This window comes from Schistocerca serialis, chromosome 9 (genome assembly GCF_023864345.2).
Source record: "Schistocerca serialis cubense isolate TAMUIC-IGC-003099 chromosome 9, iqSchSeri2.2, whole genome shotgun sequence".
NCBI lineage: Eukaryota > Metazoa > Arthropoda > Insecta > Orthoptera > Acrididae > Schistocerca > Schistocerca serialis.
The window spans coordinates 394016218-394026373 of NC_064646.1; the positions used below are offsets into that span (position 1 = coordinate 394016218).

The 10156-nt window shown below is 43.7% G+C and overlaps 1 protein-coding gene across 1 annotated transcript in view; it reads right to left on the reverse strand.

Annotated features, from left to right (window-relative positions):
- The window catches only part of LOC126419644 (odorant receptor 83a-like), a 160189-nt gene extending 154485 nt beyond the window's left edge, over positions 1-5704 (reverse strand). The window contains exon 1 of the mRNA XM_050086833.1: positions 5570-5704. Within this exon, the coding sequence (XP_049942790.1) occupies positions 5570-5704 (135 nt within the window). The remainder of the gene's footprint in view (positions 1-5569) is intronic.
- Positions 5705-10156: the final 4452 nt, after the last annotated feature.

The following is a 10156-nucleotide window of genomic DNA, read 5'->3' on the forward strand; positions in this document are numbered from 1 at the left end:
TATTAATAACTCATTCTAGCAAATCTGAGCATGTCAGCAATGGAAAATTGTACTGAAATGCAGGAGTATCTGCAACGAATTGAAGCATGGTGCAGGGAATGTCAATTGAATCTCAATGTAGACAAGTGTAACGTGCTGCGAATACATAGAAAGAAAGATCCTTTATCGTTTAGATACAATATAGCAGGCCAGCAACTGGAAGCAGTTAACTCCATAAATTATCTGGCAGTACGCATTAGAAGTGATTTAAAATGGAATGACCATATAAAATTAATCGTCGGTAAAGCAGATGCCAGACTGAGATTCATTGGAAGAATCTTAAGGAAATGCAATCCGAAAACAAAGGAAGTAGGTTACAGTACACTTGTTCGCCCACTGCTTGAATACTGCTTGCCAGTGTGGGATCCATACCAGATAGGGTTGACAAAAGAGAGAGAGAGAGGGTCCAATGGAGAGCAGCGAACTTCGTTACAGGATCATTTAGTAATCACGAAAGTGTTACGGAGATGATAGATAAACTCCAGTGGAAGACTGCAAGACAGATGCTCAGTAGCCTGGTACGGGCTTTTGTTGAAGTTTCGAGAACATACCTCCACCGAGGAGTCAAGCAGTATATTGCTCTCTCCTACGTATAGCTCGCGAGGAAACCATGAGGATAAAATCAGAGAGATTAGAGCCCACACAGAAGCATACCGACAATCTTTCTTTCCACGAACAATACGAGAGTGGAATAGAAGGGAGAACCGATAGAGGTACTCAAAGTACCCTCCGCCACACACCGTCAGGTTGCTTACGAAGTATGGATGTAGATGTAGATGTAGACTTAGAGAAAGATTATTTGTGCTGAGATGCAACAAAAACACATGAACGTAATATCTAAAATAAAAAGCCAACTTGAGAAAATGGCTGACCCTTAATGAAATGTAACATTATAGGAACAAGAGAGCACAACGTAATCAAGAAGAGACTTTTGACGGAGTAGAGTAGCTGGGAACAAGGTCGGGACAAGAAAAAAAATTAGTGCAGGAAAACCTGAGGCAAAATTTAGTTTTGCTAATTAACTAACGGCAGCACGAAATAGATAATCCACTCAAAAAGAGGAATACACTATGATGGAACATAGACAAGTCCTGTAAAAGCAAACACTAGTGTGGCAAATGGACAAAAGCAGGCAAGGCGAGGCCCAACTGACCAAGTTATCAGTTACAAATGTTGCACATTTATTCCAATAACAAGACAAATACTAAAACCCATACTTTCAGTTCCAATAACAATAAGATAAAACACTACAGTAAAAACATTGCTCACAACTAATTTACTCAAATCTCTAGAGAGTACAAAAGAAGCTGTGCAAAAAGTAGAGCTTTTTAAAATACAGCCAGATGGCTACAAAATGTATACACACAACATACACTTACGAGGGCGTGCTGAAAATTAATGCCTCCGAATTTTTCATGTGATAACTCTTGAAGTCTTTTAAATAAAACAAGCGTCATTAACATTCTACCCACTTATTCTTCGTGTCTACATATTTATTTCTCAATACAGACACTCTGGCGACAAAAACATTTCTCCCAACGAGTAATCAGTTTCTTGATGACGTCACCGCAGAATTTTGACTTTGTTGACGGAGCCACGGCCTCACCTCTGCTTGCACCGCTTCGTCACTATCAAAGTCAAGTCCTCGAAGGTGTTCTCTAAGTTTTTGAAACAGTTGAAAATCGGATTGAGAAAGTCGGAGCCGTGTGGGGGATGATCGACGACAAGGCCTCGGATTGTAGATGTGTGGTCTGGGATTGTCATTTTGAAGCACACGTTTCTCCAGGTGAGGACAAACTTTTAGAATTCGAAACTCGATTACAGCATGCTGTTTCTCACGTACCGATATAGTTAAGTTGACACCACCGTGTTACATGTTATAATTCGTAGCCCTCTAGCGGCAAGGGACAGTAGATATGTAGACACGACAGAATAAAAATGTTGAATGTTAATAACGTTTTTTTATTTAAAACGCCTTAAGAGTTTTCGTATAAAAATTCGGAGACAATATTTCTCAGCACGTCCTCGTAATTGCAGAAGCTGACAATACACGATGTCTCCCTAAACGAAGTTCAGTGGTTCCAGATTTGTGTTCCAGACAGTCTTACCCAAGCTGGCTCGTTTTAAACATCCAACTGGTTTCGGTTCACATTCTCCAGAATTTTAGCTCAAAGAGAATTATCTGTGTCATTTACAGATAAATCGTTATTCAAAGCCTTCCCTCAAACTGTCAGTATTAGACACATGACACAACGACATGTTAAAAGATTAGTTACACATATCCCGCTCTGGTAATGACAAATAGCTTAAATCGGACAGAAATTCTCTTAAAAAGGCTTACATTTAACAAGAACATGTAGTTAGTCAAATCAGTCCCCACTGTTATCTGGGAACTGATTTAAAATAGTAGTACTCCTCACAAGGGAACCTACCCATCGCACCCCCCTCAGATTTAGTTATAAGTTGGCACAGTGGATAGGCCTTGAAAACTAAACACAGATCAACCGAGGAAACAGGAAGAAGTTGTGTAGAACTATGAAAAAAATAAGCAAAATATTCCAACTGAGTAGTCCATGCGCAACATAGGCAACATCAAGGGTAGTGCGAGCTCAAGAGCGCCGTGGTCCCGTGGTTAGCGTGAGCAGCTGCGGAACGGAGGCTCCTTGGTTCAGGTCTTTCCTGGAGTGAAAAGTTTAATTTTTTATTTTCAGACGATTATCAAAGTTCAGGCACTCACACATAATCAACGTCGCTCTCCAAAATTCTAGGACATGTTCAAATTTTCTTGGGCATATGCAGGATTTGACGGTCTACACACGGAAAAATTTGAAAACGTTAAAAACATATGTTTTGACAGAGCACAGGGAAAACTGTGTGACTGTGAAACTGTTGCATTCATTTGTTGCCGTTTATGTGACAAACTCTTATGTTTTCATCACTTTTTTGGGAGTGATTATCACATCCACAAGAAAACCTAAATCGGGCAAGGTAGAAGAATATTTTTACCCATTCGCCAAGTGTGCAAGTTAGGTGGGTCGACAACATATCCCTGTCGTGTGACGCACATGCCGTCACCATTGTCGTATAGAATATATCAAACGTGTCTTCCTGTGGAGGAATCGGTTGACCTATGACCTTGCGAGCAAATATTTTCGGTTTCCATTGAAGAGGCACTTCCTTTCGTCTACAAATCGCGCGGTTTTGCAGTGTGGTCGCAAAACACAGACACTAAACTTATTACGGTCAACAGAGACGTCAATGAACGAGCGGACAGATCATAACTTTGCGAAAATAAAGAAATTAACCTTTTCACTCGAGAGAAAACTTGAACCAAGGACTTCTCGTTCCGCAGCTGCTCACGCTAACCGCGGGACCACGGCGCTCTTCAGCTTACACTGTCCTTGATGTTGCATATTTTGCTCATGGACTACTCAGTGTGCATATTTTGCTTATTTTTTCATAGTTCCGCACAACTTCTTCCTGTTTTCTCGATTGATCTGTGTTCAGGTTTTCAAGCCCTATCCACTGGTCCATCTTATAACTAAATCTGAGGGGGGTGCGATGGGGAGGTTCCCTTGTCAGCATGCAACGAAGTTTATATTCATGCGTGATGTAACTTTATAAATTACGACCAGTTCACCTAACAACAGTTCAGGAACTACAGATAGGCGCTGTTAAAATTGGCAGACGCCAGTTTAGAATACCTAGTTGAAAATGATTCTTTCAAGCACAGCACCCATATACGTGAGGCTCACACAATTGAATGACCAAAAGTCTAAATACTCAGCTACGTTTTCCCACACAAGACGAATGAGCCACACGTTCCAAAACGTAGCCCGACCCATAGGACACCGGGCGTGTCCACTGCTCATGCGCTGTGCTTCTCGCACTCCGCAGTCAACAACACTCCGGGACTCGTCTCATAGCGAACTCTACGTCACGACTCGGAGCCTAAATACACAAGGTGGAGCAAATACAAGTTGCCATGAGAACAGAGTTCCAGGGTACAAAGAAACACAGCAGAGGAAAGGAAAGCACTATCCTGACTATAGCAGGGGTTCAAAGTGACCACAGTTCATCCCTTGGCACCTTAGGGCCCTGGTCAGCAAATTGCTAAAGGAGGATCGAAAATGGACTGCTGGAACTGCTGCAGTCTCATCCGAAATGTCCTGCTCCAGTTCTTGAAGACTACGAGAGTTCTTGAGGTACACCTTAAACTAGAGCGCTCCGCACACAAAGTGATCGCGCGTTGATAGATCAGGTGACCTGGGTGGCCACCTAGGGCCGCGACCAGAGTGTATCTGCTAAAAACGTTGCCAGTCGTGTAGATTGTGTAAATGTGCTCTCCAAGGTTTCGCCGCCTGTATGGGCAGTTGCTCCATCCTATTGGAAGACAATAGGTCTTTTCCTCCTCTACTAATTCTGCCTTATATGTGTGCATACATTCACGCCCAGTCGATCCCACTGGTTCAGGTCATTTTTATTTTCCCCACCTCTCCTGCCAGAGGGCACATTGAGTCTGAGCTGCGCTAACCTTGTGACATAAACAACGTCATGGTGTGATTCTTCAGTTTCTTCTGGCGTCTTTCTTGCTCGAACAGTCCACGGGTGTACTGCTGGTCCATAGTGTCCAACGGGCACAATATTTCGGCGATCATATATGTCGCCATCGTCAGGTGCGCTGACGAACTGAGCTCCTGAGGGCGGGCAGCCGTCTTAAATCCCCTCCGCTAGGGCGACTAGGACAGACGAGGCAATTACACCGACGCCACCACAGACGCCGACGCCAGCGTCTCACCGACCGCTGACGCGCGGGCGCGGACCGCGGAGAGAACGCCTCGCGAAGGGAAGCGATTTAAGACGGCCACCCGCCCTCAGGAGCTCAGTTCGTCAGCGACCTGACGATGGCGACGTCTGATCGCATAAATATTGTGTCCGTGGACACTATGGACCGGCAGTACACTCGTGGACTGTGCGAATGTAATGGTGCTGCGCTTGTCACATTATGTCAATCGATTAGACGTAAGATCACTCAATCAAACACAACGTAACAATAATATAAAAGCACGACCCCAGGGTCTAATTCACATAAATATTCAACAACTAAATCGTAATTCAGCCAAACTCACTCAGGCCTTGAAGTGATCTCGACGTTAGAACAATATTAAACAGAAAAATGTAGAAGTCTTCAACTGCTACCGTAGCTTGAGAGTGAAACACAGCCAAAATGCAAGCGAGTCTATAACTGATGTTTCGTCAACCACCCACCAGCATCTCCACTGAAGAGCTCACACCGCAGGTAGTATCCACATGTGTAATGTCATCACGGCCTCCTCTGCAACCAGAACACCAGTCACAGCCCGCCCACCCACAACAGGGAGCAATGTGCGTGTACTGGCAAACCTAAGACTCGGAGCCCCACCGCATTCCCCCATTGCGGACCAACGAACTTACAGTTCTGTCCATACCGCTCGCACTTGTCTCTACTGCTCCCTCGTTGTTCCTTCTTGGTGGTCCTTCACCGACTAACGGCCTCGTCCAAGTTTTCTTGCAGCTTGAGCGTGGCAGCGCTGTCGACAGACTGCCACACTTCGGGTGAGCTCACAGTGACCAGTACAAGCAACCGCTGGACAGGCACATCGTAGCGGGCAATCCAGCGTGCCATAACTCAACGTAGAGAGGTGTGGCAATATAGTGCCCTCCTTCTCTGTTATGGTGTGGACCAAGTTAGAATACTCGCTGTCTAAACGTTCAGTTATCTGATTGTCCAGAATCCGTTTCCCTGCTTTATGGGCTGTTTCTCTGTTGACCAAAGATAGGCTAAGAGTTACTACAAAATGGTTTGTGAACCTTGACCTTCGTTTTGCAAGTGCATATTTTGATCAAAACAGATGCTCTTCAGAACAGATCTGCGTAACATCTTAATCCTACTATCAGTTCTCTCCATTCAGCTGCAGGCAGGTCCACTAACGTCTGTGTCTTCTTTTTAATATTATTCAGATCATCTTCGTCATCATTATTCTCTCGCAGTTCAGTATATTCCTCTGAATTATTTACAACTGCAAATTCCTCGTTGAACAACACACACAGCTAACCCACAAATCGCTTTAAATTTTGGCTGAAAATCATCCACAACAAAGGATGATATTACAGAAATAAATAAATGTGGCTTCAGCTCCCTCAGCTCTGCCCAATGCTTTCGGGAGGCCCCCGCTGGTTATAAGGCGTAGACCAGAACTAGTAAGCCCCCCCCCCCCCTTATTCAGTGGAACTCCACCGCGCGACCGCTACGGGCGCTGGTTCTAATCCTGCCTCGGGCGTGGATGTTGTGATGTCCTTAGGTTAGTTAGGTTTAAGTAGTTCTTAGGGGACTGATGGCCCCAGATGTTGAGTCCCATAGTGCTCAGAGCCATTTGAACTATTTGAACCCTTTATTCAGAGCTGCGATTCCCCGCTTGCCCCACAATGAATTCGTGTGATAATTGGCTGAACAGAACCGCAACTCTTATTGGGCCGGCCATCGAACAGCCCGCTCCACTCCTAGGAGCGAGAAAAAAACACATTAACGTAATTTCACGAATGCAGTCAAACAATTGTTAAAATCTCTCCATTATTTAATTTCACATGCAGATGCTTCCCTTCAAAATTTACATTATATTTCATCTCTCTCAGTCAACAATACGGAGAACCAAACCAACGTTAAGTGAACCAACAATCAATGCACTATGCTCGTACTCATCTTCTTGGATTCAGAACTTTAATATTGCCTGAACTTTGACGGTATTTGCTTCGATTACCTACAAAATGACGATATGTGTGTAGTTAACAGGAAATGTAGGGAACGAAACCAGATTATTCAGTTGCGAAAATTACATTTCTGTCATAACTCTCGGCTCACTCGCTGAATCCACTAAGCGTCCATACGTTTTCTGCACATCTCATTGTCTACAAATTTCTTTATAAACCTCCTCTTCATCTCTGTACAGATCTTCCTTCACGTCTATCATACGTTCGCATTTAATGCCATTCTTCATGATTTCTGGCCCATTTCCCGCAATATTTGTTTCGGAGTAGGCCGTTTCCGAAACAATATTTAGTTTACCAGCACACGGTCACATGGATTACGACTGCGGCTCCTAGTTCGTTCAGGAGATTGATTCTATGAACTGTTTCATAGATAGGGTGTTCTCTTTGGCTGATGATTTGGAATAAATCTATTCAGCGGACAACGTCGCTTATTTGCATGCTGTCGACTTTCGACTTGTCTCTATGGTTCTGAAATTCTCTTCAGGGTGGGCCAGTTTTGTGGTTTTGATAGTTGTTCTCCTGCGAGGATTTCAGTTCAGTCGATCGTTAAACGCACCTGCTCCATATTCAAGTGCGGTATGAATGCCAAGTTTTCGCGTACCAGGAGTGCTAACTTTTCTGTCAGAATTAACATTCATTCTTCCTCTTTAACCCTGTGGTCCACATTTACACTGTAGTGGGCTGCTGTTACTGGTAGGGCGTGTCTACCGGAATGGGATGCGTGCAGCTGCAGCTCAGGAGTGAAACGCCAAAGAAGCGACCACATGCGTAACCCCCACAGATGTTACAGATCGTCGAGGTACGTATTGTCATCCCATTATTTCTGCATATACTCTGGCATAGTACCATGATGTGTTGCGGAATTCGGCAGTGTAATAACTTTTGATTTTATGTCCCATTGTTTTTCTTAAGACGAAACTTTATTTAATAATGTTGCTAAAATGCTTTCGGATACTTTGATACCCCCGACAAGTGCTTCGCTTTTTATGTGGCTAGTGCACATATCTATTTCTTTTCTTTTTCTGTATTATGTTCAGAGATACATTTTGAACTGTTTCATAAAAGCTATGGCGTGGATACATTGTTTGGCTTCATCTGAGTGTTGTGGTGTGTGTGTGTGTGTGTGTCTGTCTGTGTGTGTGTGTGTGTGTGTGTGTGTGTGTGTGTGTGTGTGTGTTTGTTAGGGGTGTTCAACGACGAGGTTATCAATGCCCTTACGAAATCAGTTGGAAGGATTGTGATTAAAAAGAAGGAAGTTCGACAAACAGATATAAAGCAATCTGAGATAAAAGAAAACCACCCTCTCACCAATGATCTTCTGCACAGTCACACTACCTCACATCACGGAAGGTTGTGTTATAATTATTCAGATGTTGTAAAACCGTCTTTCCAGCCCATTGCTCTAACCTCTGCACTATAAGTTGCAGCTGACGAGTCGCTGAAGCAACGGAAAACTACAAAATCGTCCAAAAATTAAGAGCTTTGCAAATGACACCGTACCGTTGTTGGTAGCTGTGTCAAAGAGACTAACACTTAGAACAATGCCCTGTGGAACATCATTTACATGCGGAACACGATACGGCAGCACGTCAACTCGGGACCTGAAAAAGCGCTTGGGCAGGAAGGACAGCAAGAAGATGAATAGGTGGCCACAAAACGCCTACTGGTGGAGCTCTCCTAGAATGCTCTGTCTCCAAGTGGTGTCGCACGCCTTACTGATATCAAAGAATATACCGATACAGTGATGGTTCTGCAGGAAAGCCTGCTGCATAGCCGCCGTACGCAGGGTCAGGTTATCGACAGTGGATCGAAATTTCTACAGTGCTAAATGAGTTGCTTGGTTTTTGACATCCACTTCCACTGCACGAATACTCATAACTTAAGCCTCGACACACGCATCAGGATCATTATTGTCTCAACAATGATATTCCAGCTCTTAAAGCGATGTGTTTGTTGCTCGTTTTTGTCGGCATTGTCATTAAAATAGCACTGATCAGTTTTCCTGTTTTCTGTGACGTAATATTTCAAAGCAATGCAATTATGAGTAAAAATTGCTCCTCTTTTTAAAAAAAAAAGAGGAATTTGAAAACAAAATATGTTAGTACTGCAGCTATGGCTTGTTGATATATCACTTTTTTCCTCGGTTAAGAGTACAAACTGAAAAAAGATCTGTTATAACCGAGACCAAGCAAATACCGAAAAGTACCGAGTATTCAGAACTAAATACTGGTATCGATTTTAACTTGTCAGTTTTTCCCATCAAATGGTTCAAATGGCTCTGAGCACTATGGAACTTAACAGCTGTGGTCATCAGTCCCCTAGAACTTAGAACTACTTAAACCTAACTAAGCTAAGGACATCACACACATCCATGCCCGAGACAGGATTCTAACCTGCGACCGTAGCAGTCGCGCGGTTCCGGGCTGAAGCGCCTAGAACCGCTCGGCCACCGCGGCCGGCATTGGGTTTGGGACATAAGGCTGCACGTTTAAGCGAAGGAATCTTGCCTTCATATGCTCTGGAAGTTTGTGCCGTTGAAAGTAAATATAAAAAGAGTCTGCTTTGATCAGTTCGCAGTCCACCCTTTTTGCTATATTTTGTACATCAATAGTACCTTCTTTGGCGCACTTAGCTTTCATTTCCCTTTATGGGAATATCTGGCAGATCTCTGGATGACTCAATTGCATATTTCCTGAGGCATTTAGGTTTCTGGAAGTTCTTTACTTCTTTGGATCAGATGTTTCTACCAACGGCGTCCCAATACGCAATCGCTTGACAGATTTTAAAATTCAAGCAGTGCCTTCTCCTATTGAATAGAGAAAGATGAAACTTCACCTTTCCTTTTAACTATTAGAAACATACTCTGGCCACCAGCATCTTTTCTGTTACGATAACGTAAGTACTCTGAACAATTCCTGCGTCACGAGGACTGGCTACACGAGGTGTCTTGTAAGACAGAGTGTTGTATCCGCCAGCGGTACATCCTTTCCGCTGGAAGTTACGGCAAGAAAGTAAGAATGTATTATTGTTGGTGTTAATAACGATCATCCTCCCTACCTCCTCTGCATTATTGCAGATGACGTGTCACTGAGCACATTTGTTCTGTGCGTGCAGTACTACACCTGAGGCGCCTAGTTGTTTCCACTGCACTGCGTGGAATATTAAGGTTCTGTTATAGTTCACTAACCTGCTGTCTTCAAGTTGATGTCTCCAGCGCAGAAAACGGCACGCAGGTCGTAGGTTCTGTATCTTGAGACTGAAACTGACTTTTAGTGAGGTTCTGTTCTGAAATACTGTATCACTTCTTTGG